The sequence below is a fragment of the Arachis hypogaea genome, chromosome 4 (assembly GCF_003086295.3).
Source record: "Arachis hypogaea cultivar Tifrunner chromosome 4, arahy.Tifrunner.gnm2.J5K5, whole genome shotgun sequence".
NCBI lineage: Eukaryota > Viridiplantae > Streptophyta > Magnoliopsida > Fabales > Fabaceae > Arachis > Arachis hypogaea.
Genome location: NC_092039.1, coordinates 116,049,261 through 116,065,833, shown reverse-complemented (window position 1 = coordinate 116,065,833; position 16,573 = coordinate 116,049,261). Strand labels below are relative to the sequence as shown.

The 16,573-nt window shown below is 35.4% G+C and overlaps 6 protein-coding genes across 8 annotated transcripts; 4 read left to right on the top strand and 2 right to left on the bottom strand.

The window, feature by feature from the left end:
• Window positions 1–1,114: 1,114 nt before the first annotated feature.
• LOC112795263 (S-protein homolog 3) lies at window positions 1,115–2,137 on the top strand. Its single transcript, XM_025837202.1, has 2 exons — window positions 1,115–1,475; window positions 2,115–2,137. The coding sequence occupies exons 1-2, from the start codon at window positions 1,115–1,117 to the stop codon at window positions 2,135–2,137; spliced, it is 384 nt and encodes a 127-aa protein (XP_025692987.1).
• A 2,089-nt stretch (window positions 2,138–4,226) lies between these two features.
• On the bottom strand, window positions 4,227–5,546 carry LOC112795261 (uncharacterized). Its single transcript, XM_025837201.1, has 2 exons — window positions 4,828–5,546; window positions 4,227–4,686 (listed from the first exon to the last, which is right to left on the bottom strand). The coding sequence occupies exons 1-2, from the start codon at window positions 5,544–5,546 to the stop codon at window positions 4,227–4,229; spliced, it is 1,179 nt and encodes a 392-aa protein (XP_025692986.1).
• Window positions 5,547–7,897: 2,351 nt separating this feature from the next.
• Window positions 7,898–8,332, top strand: LOC112795260 (S-protein homolog 4-like). Its single transcript, XM_025837200.1, has one exon. It carries the CDS (start codon window positions 7,898–7,900, stop codon window positions 8,330–8,332), a length of 435 nt encoding a protein of 144 aa, XP_025692985.1.
• Window positions 8,333–11,793: 3,461 nt separating this feature from the next.
• LOC112797456 (succinate dehydrogenase assembly factor 2, mitochondrial) lies at window positions 11,794–13,926 on the top strand. Of its 3 annotated transcripts, none has more exons than XM_025840396.2 (5): window positions 11,794–12,024; window positions 12,431–12,682; window positions 12,757–12,883; window positions 13,336–13,404; window positions 13,512–13,926. In XM_025840396.2, exons 2-5 carry the CDS (start codon window positions 12,504–12,506, stop codon window positions 13,656–13,658), a joined length of 522 nt encoding a protein of 173 aa, XP_025696181.1. In that variant the 5' UTR covers window positions 11,794–12,024; window positions 12,431–12,503; the 3' UTR covers window positions 13,659–13,926. The 3 variants fall into 3 exon arrangements, with proteins under 3 accessions (XP_025696181.1, XP_025696184.1, XP_025696183.1); XM_025840399.3 differs by having other exon boundaries at window positions 11,830–12,024; window positions 12,439–12,682; XM_025840398.3 differs by having other exon boundaries at window positions 11,861–12,024; window positions 12,442–12,682.
• A 77-nt stretch (window positions 13,927–14,003) lies between these two features.
• On the top strand, window positions 14,004–14,969 carry LOC112797455 (uncharacterized protein At4g14100). The gene is made up of 2 exons (XM_025840395.3): window positions 14,004–14,484; window positions 14,572–14,969. Exons 1-2 carry the CDS (start codon window positions 14,004–14,006, stop codon window positions 14,748–14,750), a joined length of 660 nt encoding a protein of 219 aa, XP_025696180.1. The 3' UTR covers window positions 14,751–14,969.
• Window positions 14,970–14,974: 5 nt separating this feature from the next.
• LOC112797457 (uncharacterized) lies at window positions 14,975–16,169 on the bottom strand. Its single transcript, XM_025840400.2, has 4 exons — window positions 15,671–16,169; window positions 15,523–15,581; window positions 15,335–15,452; window positions 14,975–15,260 (listed from the first exon to the last, which is right to left on the bottom strand). The coding sequence occupies exons 1-4, from the start codon at window positions 15,916–15,918 to the stop codon at window positions 15,182–15,184; spliced, it is 504 nt and encodes a 167-aa protein (XP_025696185.1). The 5' UTR covers window positions 15,919–16,169; the 3' UTR covers window positions 14,975–15,181.
• Window positions 16,170–16,573: the final 404 nt, after the last annotated feature.

Here is a 16,573-nt window from a genome sequence, read left to right as displayed (position 1 = left end):
AGTATATAATAATATAATTTAGATATCTTTTTTACAATTTTTTCCAGATTGAAAATAAATATTATATATATGGAACAATTTTTATGATTCCTACTCTAAAATTTAATAGTAAAAATTTTAAAGCAATGGTTTTTTTGTGTATTATATGTTTAGTATTATTCGTAGGAACGATTTTTATGTGTATTCCTTGCATAATTATTTAATCAATATTTTAAAATTACTGCTTAATAAAAAATTATTATAACAGTCATAAAACTTTTTTTATAATATTCTAAGAGAATAATTTTATTTTGTTATTATAAATTACTAAAATTTGAACTTCAAATAGTAATAATATTATAAAAATTATTGTCTAAAATTATCTAATTCAATAATTTTAAGGCATAGTAAATTTTGGTGTTACTAATTTATCTGATAAAAAGATTAATTTAACTAATAAATATAAAAAAAATATTATTTGTCTTTTAAATTTTTATTTTTTGTCAATCTTTTTTAAAATTTATTATTATTAATTAATTTAAATATCTACTTTTATATATTAATTATTCAAAAAATCAAAAAGTTACTTGCTTTTTATTTTTTTAAAAAAAAATTGAATAAAAGACAATATTTATAGAATATTGCACTGATAAATATATTTTACAGAAATTGATAAGACTAACAAAATTTTTTAAGAACCAATTTAATGAACATATTATTTTTTCGACAACGAATTTGAACGTTAATCCATAATTTTTTCTGCTGAAGTAATATCGGTATAAAACCTAAAGTGTACCAAGTACCAACTTAATAACATAAAAACCAAATATTTTCAAAATTAAAACAATGGGATGAATTTCTATTTTAGTGAACCACAAAGTTAATTAAATTTGTGTGTTTACTTTAATAATAATAATCTACATGAGGCACTCTTTGTGTGGTGCCATATAACAATATTATTTACAATATTTACGCCGCAGAATTTTCAAACTTTCGAGTTCAACCATCTCTTTAACACCTTCAATTCCAGTTACTTGATCCTATATAAACACATAACAATTGCTCACAATTTCACAGTGAAAACAAAAGAAAGAAGCTGAGAGGGAATAATAAACAAAGTTTCCAAATAGCAGTAATGGCTCATCTTGCTAGAACCATTTCAGTGCTATGGCTTCTTTTTATCACTACTATGGTTCCTTGTTTTGGCAGCGATTTAGCAGTGTCACCGGAGACATCTGTGGCGATCCAGAATCTTCTAGAAGACCAAGAGAATCTAACGGTTCATTGCAAAGCAGGGGATCATGATGTTGGGGTGCACACTCTAAAGCCTGGTGAAAATTTCTCGTACCATTTGAGACCTAATATCACTGGAAACACGATTTTCAATTGCAGCTTTGCATGGAATCATGGTATTTGCCGGCGGTTTGATATATATGAACATGATGAAGACAACATGTTTACGAATATCAAGTGGCAAATTTACAGAGATGGACCCTGTATGTATACACCGCGTGCTGATCTTTATTTTGATGATGATGATGATGATACTGATGATGATAGTGATGATGATGATGATGATGATGATGTACTTGATGACATCTGCTATGAGTGGAGTGACGATCCCTGTTAATTATTATTATTAACTTATATATAGATGAGAGAGTATGTATGAGAGAGCAATTATAGATGTTGTTCTTATAATAACAATAATAATAATAATAATAAATATGATGATAATAATAATAATAATAATCTAATAATATTGGAATAATATATTTAGAGAAGGTTATTGATGATGATATATGATGTACTACGCTGGAAAGCCTTAATTGTGCTTAGAAAAGCTAATTCTAAATGATCAAATGAAAATCATATATATGTTGTTAATTAGTCTTTTATTTCTCTTATATCAATATTTGGTCATTAAATTTGAAAAATGATGTGGTATCTGGTTCTTTTTCACTAACAACTACGTACTAAGCTAGAACCCAACAAATTAGTCCTTAAATTGGTATCTAATAAGATTGTGGTACAAAATTAACTATTTGCCACTATTATGTCACTAAACTGTAATCGCATTATCAGTCATTTGATCACTAATTCAGTCGTTGTTAATATCTGATATTTGTTATTAGCTAGTCCAGACAAAGTCTTATAAATTATGACTATATACTAAAAAAAAAAAAAAAAAAGCAGAATTTAGCTTTATTTTTTAGAGATTTAATTTATAGTGGTTCTCAACTGCCGCAAAATGGTTTCAAACTACTGCAAAATAAATTATGAGCATTTTGGTGATTGATGTCTTTTAAGGAACCGAGGAATATAATGGATTCGAGACAGTTTTTAGCAACTGCTTACATAATCATCGCTATGTCAGAATACTGCTGTGTCAATTTGGTTTGCTCACTAAATCTAGTTTTAATTTTGTTGGTAGATTTAATAATTTTAAATATAGTTTTGATAATGATTAGATATATAATTATTTATATATTTTTTTACTAATTTAAATTTTTTAGATAAATAATTTTATAACATAGTATCAGAATTTTAATAATTTAAAAGTTTTAATTAGAATTTGAATCTTATTAACATAAAGAATTTCAATACAAGACATATATATATATATATATATATATATATATATATATATATAAGTCTATGTAAAATTCACACAAATTTAAAATAAAGTTCTTATGTGAAGGAGAATATTAAAGATAAAATTATTCAATTTTTTTAATTAATTTAAGTTTTAGGACAAATAATTTCACTACGTTAATATTACTAAAGAAAATATCCATTAATAATATTATATCATTTACGTCTATTAAATTTATAAATATAACTAAACAATATATATGATAAAAGAGTTAAATAAATACTCAAGAAAGGAAAAATATTTTTCATCCATAATTATTGAAAAAGATTTTTTTTATATAATTATTATCTAGTCAATTTTTATAAGGTAACATTTCTCCTTGAAAGTATGTCAATTGATTGATCATTTAAGAAAGGGTTTAACTAACTTATATTCTTGTTAGGAGATATATTAAAGTTATTATCAGTAAAAAAAAATTAATTTTTTAATAAATAAATAAAGGACTTTGTTAGATAAACAGCGGTTTTTGTGAACAATATAAATAATGAATTCTAAAATTGACCCAATAAAGTAAAAATACACTACACTCCTAAATTATCCTACTAAAACTTAATATTAGGATAATCATCCACACACTTAGTGAATTAAACATTTAATATATCCATTGTTCACATTATTTAATATTTTCATTGTCTACCTATATTTTTCCATAAATAAATAACAAAAATAATGCACCAAAATAAAATTTAACCTTTATATTTTTTTAGGTTAACATTACATAAATATGTGAGATTATTTTGTTTTTAGAATGTGTATGTAGTTTCAAGTTAGATAAAATGTACCGAAAGAAGTGTAATCTAATTTAACTATATATAAAGTAATATGCTATTTTAAAGAAACCTTATAAAATAAGTGTTATTTGCTCAAACGCGTTTTGTATGTTACCGAATAATGAGAAAAACTTTATGCATGCTTTTGAGACTTAAATTTGAGTTCAACCATAACCTTAACTCTATATATACTTTTATATTATGTTAGTGTAAACAATAATGTATGTTTAATTTCATACAGTGAAAATAATAGCACTGCATGTCTCTCATTTTTGCTAGAACTTATTTGATGTTATGGGTGGTTACTATAATTAAGGCAATGTATACCTAATTAAATAAATGGAGTGAATCTTTTACTTAAATACACAAGATGAAAATTTGTTACGCGCATGTGTATTTTTACTATTATGTAAACCGTGGTAGTCAATCACGGTTTCTAATTTTTACGTAAACCGTTGCTACCAGGAACGAATTATGGTTGAAACACATTAGGCATAAACCGTGATAGTCTCCCACGGTTTATGAAGAAAATTTGTTGAACATAAACCCTCCTAGCTAGCTTCCCATGGTTTATGAAGAGAATGGCTTCAACATAAACCCCCTAACTTCCCAAGGTTTACATGATAGGTAGTATAAATACATAAACAAGCATATAAAAGTGATTCAATTAAACATATAAAATAAGCGGACTTACTCAGATGAATTTAGTACACTAAACAAACATGTCGACATTCATTGACTTAACCAACCTTACATTACTCAAATTAAGAGTGCCTAATACAACTTAAACAACAATGACGACCCAATAAACGTAATAAGATCTAAGCATCCCCTCCAGCAGCATGTCTTCGCTGGTCACAGTTCCTCCGCGTATGCCCAGGCTGACGGCATAGCCCACAGCGCTTCGGCTGGTTCTCCACAGACTGATCTATACTACCACGGATCCTGGTTATCTTCGCACGACCTTCCTTTGCACGTCTCATGTTAGGATCAGGAATGATAGTTGGCCCAGCATATGGGGGCCATAGGCCTTCTGGGATAGGCGGAACAAAACCCTGCTTGTAAACATTGAACACCTCACTCATACGATACACCTCGTGAACATATGACGCCCAATTAAGGCGCGAGTAGGCGCAACATGCAATGGCGTGGCAACAAGGATAATAGAGTACTTGAAAGTGGCCACAGTCGCAGGTGTGATCCTTAAGGGAAACTCTGTAGCTACCCAACGAGAAGTTTCTGGTCGGTGTTGTCTCGGCCACAGTGTACTCCGATTGGTGCCTGTCATATAAGGTCACGGTGAAGCACCTTGAGTCTCTTATGTTCCGATCAATAGCCTTTACCAATGCCTAACAAAATTCATGCCCAGATCCGAGTTGTGCCTCTGCTGTCTGTCCGTGGACCACGAATAGCTCAGCAAACCTCCCGTAAGTTGACTTAACCAACGATGTGACCGGGAGGTTGCGAGTTCCCTTTAACACGGAGTTCACACATTCACTAACGTTGGTTGTCATGTGCTTGAACCGTCTACCACTATCCTCATGTTGGGTCCATTTGTCGTATTCCATCTGGTTGGCCCAGTCACATATTGTCGGATTCTCAGTCCGCATGATGTCAAACCAGTAATAAAACTCTGCTTCAGTTTTTGCATAGGCAGCATTCACCAACATCCTCCTTGCATCCTTACCTTTGAAGGTAAGAAAAAAATTCGCAGCCACATGATGAATACAGTACGCTCGAAAAGCACGTGGAGGTAGCCATCCAGTCTCAGGGACCTCAAGTGTTGCCTTAATGCCATTATGCCTGTCAGAGATAACAATGATACCCTCCTGTGGTGTCACATGCGCTCGTAGGTTGGACAAGAAGAATGACCATGACTCTGCGTTTTCTCCCTCCACAAGGGCGAAGGCTATCGGGAGGATGTTTGAGTTCCCATCTTGCGCTATCGCCAGCAGCAGCGTCCCTCCATACTTGCCATACAAGTGGGTACCGTCAATACTCACGAGGGGCTTGCAATGCTGAAATGCCTCGATATAGGGTGGAAATGTCCAGAAAAGTCGATGAAAGTACACCTTGGACTCATCAACCTCATCCCCAAGCCGAACAGGAGAGGTCTTCAACACAGAAACTGTCCCAGGCATGGTTGACTATACCCCTAGCATCCAACGTGGCAACTCCGCATACGACTCTTCCCAATCTCCATATATTTGTGCCACTGCCTTCTGCTTCGCCATCCAAACCTTCCTGTAACTAGGCTTGAAACTGTAATCGGCTTCTGTAGCTTGTTGCAATACCTTTACCGTCACCGTAGCATCTGCCCTAACCAACGAAAGAATCTTCGCACAGATAATGTGGTAATCCAGCTGACGGTGATTACTGGAAATAGAGGTTGCCAAGCAAGTGTGTGGCTCATTGTACCTCCTAACCTCCCAAGTGCCCTTTCATGCACGCAGCGCTACGCGAATCAACCAAGTACAACCCTTACCGAACTCCTTGCATTTTCCATGATACTTAAGATGATCTGATTCGATGACTTTGTACTCAACACCTCGGCGGATGCTATAGTCCTTCACACTCAACACAGCCTCATCTTTATTTTGGAATGATTGCCTAATCTGAAATTTTGTAGAAGATCCCCCAACTGTAGGACCACAGTCCGCCTGTGGACCCAGAGCCTCCAAGTTTAGTGTGGAGAAGTGTGGAGGGTACTACTGAGTGCCAGAACTTGAAGGCCCATGTTGTGCATGTGGATTGGCACCTGTGTCATCATCGTTGTCCCCAATGATATCTACAGGCTCCTGGTCAGAGTCATCGTCACACATTGCATTCTCTAATCGATCAGGTTCTCCAAAGCCTTGCATATCAGGTAGCAAGCCACCACCGGTGCCCACTTCATACGCCTACTCAAAGACCCCTGCATTCTCCAAAGGTACAGAACCAACAACCTCCGTTCGATCTAAATCAACCGCGAATGAAGGGGATGCTACCAACGGAACGGATGGTCTCACCGTAGGCATCGAACTAGACGCACCGCCCGCGGCAATCGAGTTATGAACTGGAGCTGATGCCCCAGAACTATCGACACCAACCTCCAACTTCGCGAACAACTCGTGTATTCTGACCTCTGGAAAACTCCTAACACAATAGAACAGAACCCTAATATCTTCATCAGCCGCTAGCACAAAGGTATCATACTTAACACCGGTCGAGACAACTACAATGGGAATCTTGTAGAATAGCTTCTTCACCCACTTGCTACCAAACACCCCAAGTTTCTGTAAGATGCTGTTCTTCAAATTTGACAAAGTGCTTGATGAACTGATGAAAACACTTACTGGTTCTCTGTCAGTGAACTTCACACCATATCTTTTGCTTTTTTGGATTTTCCTAGAGCAATGCACTAAGGTAAGAAAACTCTCTTCCACACTTGCCATTGTGACAATGATCTCTTATGCAGCTTCAATCTCTCACACACATATATATAGAATTTTACTCCTCATAAACCTTTGCAACCAACCAAGGTTTATGACCATACGAACTCCTTCATAAACCGTTGCTGGTCACTAGGTTTTATGTATATTTTGCTGCCTTCATAAACCGTGGGAGGCTACCACGGTTTATGCCTAATGTATTCCAACCATAATCCATCCCTAGTAGCAACGATTTACGTAGAAATTAGAAACCGTGGTTGGCTACCATGGTTTATATAATAGTAAAAATGTACATGCACGTAACAAGTTTCCATTTTGTGTATTTAGGTAAATGATTCACTCAATTTATTTATTTGGGTAAATTGCCCCTATAATTATGTTGCCATTATTAGTAGAGTGGATAATATTAACTTAAATTTAGAAGAAGAAATTTATTAATAGAGTGGATAATATTAATTTTAAGAAAATTTTCTGTAAAATTTTTATGTGTTATAATTTTATTTTATATTTATAGTGTATAATTTATAAAATGTTATTGCAAGTTTGAGACAATAATAACTATTATATTACAGATAGATTAGTTAAAATATTACATTTCATCTTTAAGATTGATATTTATGTTTTTCAGGTAACTATTTATATTAAAGAATCGCATCACCAGATTTTCAAAAAATATGCTAGAACTTTTGCGTGACCAAATGTATATGTTCTAAATATTTATTTTTTACTAACTGAAAAAGATAATTAATTTTCTTCATAAAAATTTTATTGACAATATTATCTGAGGAATCAAAACATATTTTCAATTGAGGATTTGATAATTGAATCGTCATTCAAAACAATTTCAAATATTCTGACTTAAAGAGTTTAATCATTGCTAGGTTAATATCATACAATTTTGTATGTTCCCGAATAATGAGAAAAACTTTATGCATGCTTTTGACACGTTGAGTTCAACCATAAACTAAAGTCTATATATACTTTTATATTATGTTAGTGTAACAATGCAATGTATGTTTAATTTCATATAGTCATATAGACGGTAAAAATAATAGTAATGCATGGCTCTCATTTTTGCTAGAACTCATTATGCTATGGGTGGTTACTATAATTATGTTGCCATTATTAGGCAACACTTATTCAATAATTCCAACTACACATTTTTGAAGATAGAAAATGCTTTGGAAAGCAATGATGATCTAAAAGTTCATTTCAAATCAAAAGACACTGATATTGGGGAGAACTATCTGAAGCCTCATGAGTCTTTTGAGTCCCATTTTCGACCTAATGTTTGGGGCTGCACACTTTTCTATTGCTGGTATTCATGGAAAGGTGGTTGCTATTGGTTTGAAATATATAGCGATACAAGGGACAATGCAAGACATTGTGTCGAAGTTTGCGCTTGGCAAATTAAGAAAAAGGGACCATGTTTATATATACCTAAAGATAAGAAGTCTCGTTGTTATGATTGGAATGCAAAACCAGGTCCACTTTGATTATTATTATTATTATTATTATTATTATTATTATTATTATTGATCTTTATATATTAGCATATGTTATACATGTAGATTCAATTTGAGAACTTGATGGATGATGTTCTTGCGCTGATTTCTTATTGAAATATAACAATTATATTATGGCCACGATCTACGATGGCTACAAATATGGTGGTTATGGGTGACTAGTTTTTGACCTGTAAATTCAAAAGTAACACCTGTCAAGACTATTGTTATATTTAATTTTTTTTTATTTGAGTTTTTTTTTTTCAAAAAAAAAAAGTGGTGATTCATTTATTTCAATAAATAGATTACATGTTCAAGGTGGACAAAACACAGTAAAAGAAGGGGATAAACCCAAGTGTCCTTAAGAAACAACATTAAGAGAAAGGAAAAAAAAAAAGAAACTAAGAAGTGAGATGTCTTTAAAATTCCTCTGCCATGGTCTTAAATTCCGTCACTACTTGGTAAAGTGAAATGATAGTATTCTTGAAGACCCGGACATTTTTTGCTCTCTAAATCTTTTATGGTAGTATTGATGCAAGTGCAGTTTTCTCCTTTCAACCCACTTCCTTCTTCAATTCATTCAAGAGCCAAGACCACCATTTTCAAAATTGATTTGAAAGAATTGGTAAAATCTAGTTTCTGAAACTGATTTCAGACTAAAAAAGTTGAGTTACGGAGCATGAAAGAAGATAATAAATGATAGATTTTTCTAATTGCTGATAGTTAGGGCAAAAGTTTTTTATAGATAAAAATCGTTGCTTGACCTTACTTCTGACCGACAGACCACCGTGAAGAATTTTTTAGATGAATGTTTCTACCTTCATTGAGCATGGTATCTTTCATGTTACTTCTCATATTTCTTTCTTGCAGCATGTTTCTGGGAGTTGATCCGATATGAATGATGAAATTGAAATGCAACTCAATACTCCGAAAAAATTGAATAGTAGTCATTGTTGTCTAACTTCTAAGTAATTTCAACTTCATTATCGCTGGTTTCTGTTTATAGAATAGCACTTGCAATTGCTTGTGGGAATCTATCTCCAATTAGTTGCTCATTCCACTGTCTGTTGCTGGCATATAATTGATTAACACAAATTAGATTTTGGTATGTGTTAGACTGACAATGCACTGTAATTGGATTAAAATTCTCCAACTGCGGGTGCTCAAATATCCTAACACCAATGGATAATAGAATCATAACTACAACTGGCAAGGAGGACGAGAAACAGCGGCGACCGGCGAAAAGCATTGACGACTGGCGATCTAACGAGGACGAGGAGTAGAAACAGCGAGTGGCGCGCGACGTCTAACCTCGCGGATCTGCTGGCGTCGACGTCGAACAAGGAAGAGGAGCAGCACGAGATCTGGCGGTGAGATCCAGCAGCAAGGACTAAACGACAAGGAGCAGCGGCGGCGGTGAGGAATCCCCCTCCCCCCCTCTTCTTCCCCACCTTCCCTTCCCCCTCCCCCCTATCTTCTTCCCCCTTCTCTTCCCCACCTTCCCTTTCCCCTCTTCTTCCCTAAACCCTCCAGTGTGATTCCCTTCCCCTTTTCCCATTTTCTTTTTTTTTTATTATTTTATAGTTTTTTAGTTAAAGATAATTTAGTAATAAAAATAAAAAATTTGATAAAAAAAAATAATTTTAGAATTAAGTTAAAATCTAATTATTGTGATATGATATGAGTTTGATCAATTTATTTATATTTAAAAAGTAACTAAAAATTTAGATTAAAAATTTTAAAATTTAAAATTTGGATGAACATAAACAATCAAGTTTTAAATTTTTGTAATTTAAATTATATTTATACAAATTTTAAATTTTAAAAGTTTATTAATTTAAAATTTTGCATTTTTTAAAATTAAATTAACTGATCTAATTCCATTCAAATTACAGTAATTTGAATTGAATAGGATTAAAAATGAGGTAAATACTAAATCGGTATTCAAAAGATTTTGTCGCTGATAAAATGGTATCTGACATTTGTTATTGACAAAATGATCCCAAAAGATTTTAAAATTTGACAAAAACACCTAAACGTAAAAACATAAAGTCACATTCAACGAAAATGCTGATCTGACAATTGAAAAAACTTAATAATGGTAGCAGAGAGCTCTGATGGCATTTCCGGCGAGGAGGGGAGCTCGATTCGCTAATCTCTACTCTCACCTCCTCACGCCCAACCCAAAACCCTAATATCTTCCCTCACCTCCTCGTCATTACTCGCATCAGAGACCTTTCGTGATCAACCTCCGTTGTTACCCCAAAACCTATCTTATTCAAAATCCTAGTCAACCTCATGCCATTGTCCTTCTTCGACAGCCACTACTCTAGCCCCTCCATCAGGCCTTCTTTGCTGCTATTTTCGACAACCGGTGCCAACTCAAGATCCTCGAGGTAGGCTTTGGGACATGAATCTTTAGAATTGTCACCGCTGCCATGCTTGATAGCAATGTGACCCTCACAGACCTTTCTCATGTAGTTCTGAATATCCGATTATTCGACATTAACACCACCAAAGAAATTGTAATGTCCACTAACGACGCCATAACTATGAAAGCGCTGAGGTGTGGTGTTGATAATGTAGCGATAGAACACTGTTTAGATGTTGTTTCTACTTTGGATATGGTTTATCACGACGTGTACAAACTACTCCTCAAAATGATTCATTTGTTGTTGTTAGGGTTTGAGGAGGAGAAAGAGAAGGTTGACCACAAAAGAAAGTGAGGGAAGAGATTAGCGAATCAAGCTTTTTTCTTTGCTGAAAATGTTATCGGAATTCTCTGTCACCATCATTAAACTTTTTTATTATCGGATTACTATTTGTCGTTGAATGTGACATCATGCACTTTTGGATATTTTTGTCAAAGTTTAAAATCTTTCGCAGATCATTTTGTCAATAATAAAGGTCAAGTACCATTTTGTCAACGCTATAATCTTTGGAGTATTAATTTGGGTAGCGTTTGTTTTGAGGTATTGGGATGAAAACTGAGAGACTGAGACTCAGTATCATGTTTGTTGCTTCAGAGACTGATACTAAAATTTCAGTCTCTATTTCCAAAATTTTGGTATTTCAGTACCTACAAAAAATGAGGATATAGAGGATTGAAATTTTTTGGAATGAAGACTGAAACTTTAATAACATTTTATACCTAAAATATCCTCATTTCAATTAATTAATTTTAATTTTATCCTTTGTGCAAATTAAATTAGGATTTCATTCTTGTTTCAGTATCTGTTTCTCACTTTACACCAAATATAATACTAAAACTTATTTCAGTCTCTATTTTTTAGTCTTTATCTCTCTGTCTCAGTTTCTTAGTCGCGGTCTCTCTACCTTAAGTGTTTAGTGTTTGTCTCATTAAAAAAATAAAAACCGATGACTCAAACCGGGTTATATAACCCAAACCGGGTCACTTAATTAAAAAAAAAAAACTCGAAAACGGCGTGTTTGAAGGAAAAAATCCCCACCCCTGCACATCCCCTAATGCCCTAATCTCAAGTAATCTGATCAGTGATCACGCAGCCCTCAACCGGTCAACGTGACTCTTCTCTGGAGTCTCTTTCTCGTCACACTCTCACTCAAGCTCAAGCTCAAGCTCTTTCACGGCTGCTGTCACACTCAACCTCGGGTGGTGGTCGTTGTCGTCTTATTGCTTCGGACGTCAGTTGGTCCCTGGGCAGGTGAGCTTCCTTCGGCCCTGTTCTCCTTTTCAATTTCATTGCTGTAAATCATCACTACACCTTGAATTTGTTGCTGAAAATATCGCCGAGTTCATTTTTTTTTTCTGAAAATAATCACTTGTTGTTGATTATCAGCACTGATAGTTGAATTTGTTGCTGTCTTGCTGAAATAATGATTTAGCTAAATTTTTTGTTGCTGGAAATGATCATAGTTGAATTTGTTGTTGAAAATTATCAATCAGCTGAATTTGTTGCTGAACATATCACTGAGCTAATTTTTTTTGTTGCTGGAAAACATGACTGAGTTGAATTTGTTGCTGATTATCATTACTGAACCTTGAATTTGTTGCCGTCTTGCTTAAACAATCACTTAGCTAAATCTTGTGTTGCTGATAACTATGGGTAGTACTGTAGCAGAAGAGGAAGGCAAAGTGCAAACCGTTAAAACACAATTCATTAGTTCCAATTTTCCGAATCGAATGGGTTCTCTGAGACGAGGTTTAATCAACATCCGGAGATTCCTAACTTCATCTAATTCCACCGCATCTCCTCTTCCTCGCTATTCTCTTTCTTCCCCTTTCAGCTCCCTCCCTGCCGATCCTTTCTCCCTCCATATCGATTTATCTGATGAAGAAAGCAAAAGGCGCTTGTTTAACAGGTTCCCCTTCCCCCTCTTTCTATTCTTCTCTTTTAGCTGTTCCTCTGTTGATTTTGTTCTTTCTTTCCGAATAGGCTAATTTATAGAAGCAAACAACGAGGGCTCTTGGAACTCGACTTGGTTCTCGGCAAATGGGTGGAGGACAATATTCACTCATTGGATGAAAGTCGTGTTCGAGCTCTCGTTCACATGCTCGACTCGGTAACCCCCCCTCTTTCATTATTCTTTCTGCTCGCTTTTACATCCACCGCCATAAATAGTTTCCTTCACTCTAGTATTGATTAGTCGTAAAGATTTCCTAGGATCATCTCAATTCCACTTTGATCCATTGTACAATTGCACAAGTATGTTATCTTCTAATTTCATTGGTACACGTAAACTCCATCGTTATGGAATGGAACTCTTTGGTTTACACCAACTTGATTGTTATTATTTTGGGGGGAAATTTGGGTGATAGGGTCAGGAATTTTGAAGTTGGCACGCCTATCCATTAAAATTGTACATAAGTGTGTGTTTTGATAGGGTCAGGAATTTGTTACTTTGCAAGCTCTGATCTGATGGAAAGTAAATAAATGGAGAGCTGTTAGGCTATCTTAGTTATAAATTTCTTTGCTTGAGTCATGACACTTCAAAATCCTTCTTCTGTTCTGTAGGAGAATCCAGACCTATGGAAGTGGCTATCTGGACAGGAGAAACCCCCAGAATCAGTTAGCAGTAATCCAGTGAGTTTCATTTCATTATTTAATTGATGGAGTTCCAACTTACTTATTTGATTTGATTTTTGCTTTTCCTGTGGGTAAAATTCGCATTTGAGTTATCTATTGCTTAGGTTTTTGCTGCAGTGCATGAAAGAGTTATGAAGAACCTTGAGAACCATTCTGCCCCAGAAACAAGAGCAACACCTGGCCAACCATGGGTAAGGGGTTGGGATGATATCAAGAAAGGTCGGGACGGTCCCATTGCTGGCAATCAGTAGCTTGAGAACTCAAGATCTTGTCATTTGTAACAACGAAAAAAAACGCATTTTTTACCATTTTTGTTATTATAAAATAAGTGATGGGTAACTGACTAACTGCAACTCAAAGGTTTGTAATAGCAAGTGGATATCAGCACAAAGGGAGAAAAAATAAAACTAGAACTAGAAGATTTGGACTTTTTGGACTAAACCATTATTTTAGTTCCCAAAAAGATTCAGTTTCCGATAGAAGATCAGGAAGAAATACTAGACTTCTTGTGGACCCGAATTTTGCACGTGTCTTATATATCTCAAGTGTAGTAATCGATTCTTTACGTCTTGTTCTGACACACACAATCCACGTGAATGGGCTCTGCAACTGCATTAGACAACGTTTCTGTGTTTCTGCTACTTCTTCCTCTGTTTCTTCAGCTGTCGCCGTTAATGGCAGAGGAGCCAGTTCCATGTCCAGCAACATGGCCTGATCAATTCCACTCGGTGCTCTTCATCAACAGAAGCAGTTCCCTGCAGAAGGTAGATTTATGGTACGACTGGCCCAACGGCCGCAACTTCAACATCATCCAGCACCAGTTGGGTGTCCTCTCCTACGACCTTGAATGGGACAATGGCACCTCCTTCTACTACACCCTCCACCCATTCAACACCACCTGCAAGGTGGTACATTTCGATGTTGGCATTCTCCGCCCCAACTGGCTTGACGGCGCTACTTTTCTTGGTCATAAGAATGTTGACAATTTCCTCTGCAATGTTTGGGAGAAGGCTGATTTCATCACCTACTACGAGGATGTAGTTACTCGAAGACCTGTTATGTGGGTCTTCTCCTCTGGTTGGTTACTTCTTCGGTATACTTCTTCAATTATAATATCATTATATGTTATTTGTAATGAATGCTGTTTCATTTGGTTGATTCCAGGAATGGTTGCTCATCTGATGACATTTGAGGTTGGTGCGGTGCTCGAGGATGCCAATTGGCAGGCACCTGTGTATTGTTTTAGTGAGACAGATACCGGCAGCTCACTCTTAGAATCATCTATTGATGTTGTTTCTCATGGGACATTGATCAGAGGGATACCCCATACTGCTTATGCTTAGGGGTTGTTAAATTTCCATTAAATGTATGCTGTATTCCAAAATAAAAACATGTTGCTATTTGCTTCGTTGAGTTGAAGCTATTTTTATCAATGTTGTTTAGTCCTTTATGAACTTCGTGTATCTGTTATTGAAGCTGATACCATAGCTTCATTGCATGTCATTTGAAGAATGTTACTGTATAAATAAGAAATTCTTGGCATCGAATCTTAGAAAACTCAACCATGTTGAAAATGTAAATATAGATTATTCTTTTTAAAAACGTGAATTGAGAGAGTGAAATCAACTCTTCCACCTTGATTAGGCAGGGTTTATAAACATGACCAATAATGTTCTCCTGTATGAATGAAACATAAGGTACAAAAAGAAAGAAAGAAACGAAGACAAGAGTAACACGTTAAACTCCAGATTTCAGAGGTAATGGGGAGTGCAACCTAGTACTGGGTGTTGAGGTAGAAATACAATCCAACAAGCGCTGCAATTCCCACCAAAATTGCAATAGGAAGTGCCTTCCTGTGAAGAAACAAAAATGAAATCCAACCATTTTTCTTGCATATGCTTGGAAAAGAAAAAGATGGAGGACTTACCCAACCGCTTCATCCCTCTGGAGCTCGGCCTTTCTTGCCTTTCTAACTGATGTATCATTTGCACCTCTTGTGACAGCAGGTGCATAAGGCTTAAATCTTCTCTTTGGAGCTCCACAAACTGCAAAGTACACCCTTTCTTATTGTAATCAAGTATTTGATGAAATTAAGCACAAGAAAAAAAGAATTACCGGGGCAGAAGTAGTTATCAGGCAACTTGTCAAAGGGGGTTCTATCGTTATATATATACCTGCATCATATGAATCACCATGAATAATTTCCAAGTTGAAACAACAAGTGTATCATATCATCATATCATGATTGAGAATGAGATAAAACCCGCAATCTCGGCAGATATAGGCTTGCTTGGAGGCCACACGCATGGAAATCCTTGGTGCTGCTGATGTAAGGTGTTTCTGGTTGGGATGATGCAAGAGGTTCAGTGAGCCTGAGAAGAACCATGACTTGGGACCCAGAGCCATCGGCTTCAATTTCAAGGTTGGTCGTAATCCACCACCACCATTTACTGAACAAGGGCCACACTTTGCGGCGGTGTTAAGGCCACTTGCTGTGGCTGCCTGTGCCATTTTTGCTACTTTCTTACTTTGCTGTTCTTCTTTCTCTCTCTCTCTCTCTCTCTCTCTCTCTCTCAAGAAGATGAAGAAGAAGAAGATAAGAGAATGGTTTTGTGTGGAAAGAAAGGAGGGTGTGTGTGCAAATCTGTAATTGACATGTGTGTCCTTGTTCCTACGTGGAAAGTGTGCCACTTTTACTTCACACCACACACACGCTCTCTCATAAGGACAAGTGGACACTATCCTTGCCTTATAAGACCTAGGTCTCGAAATTTTGCATATCCCATCACACAAATAAATTAAGCAAAAATTGTTTCTTCCTTTTGCCGTTAATTTTTGTTTGTAGGAGGATTTCTTAGGAATGGGGCTTCTTCTTCAGTTTTCTGGTGAGATACTAAAAAATATAAGTACTAAAACATCTCTGTTTCAATATTTTTTGGGTGGGCACAAGTTTAATGCTGTAGCATGATCAATTTAGGAGCTGATGTTGTTTTTTTTCCAATGATTGGCAATGCTATAATTTCCTATTACTATTAACTATATTGAGTAACTTCAGAATTGATGGATTGGGTGTGCTGACTCTTACTTGTTTTCTGTAAAATGGTCTGCATTTAACAATAGTAAGGTATGCATTGAAATTACTTCGATTAGTTGAAGAAGAATTTCA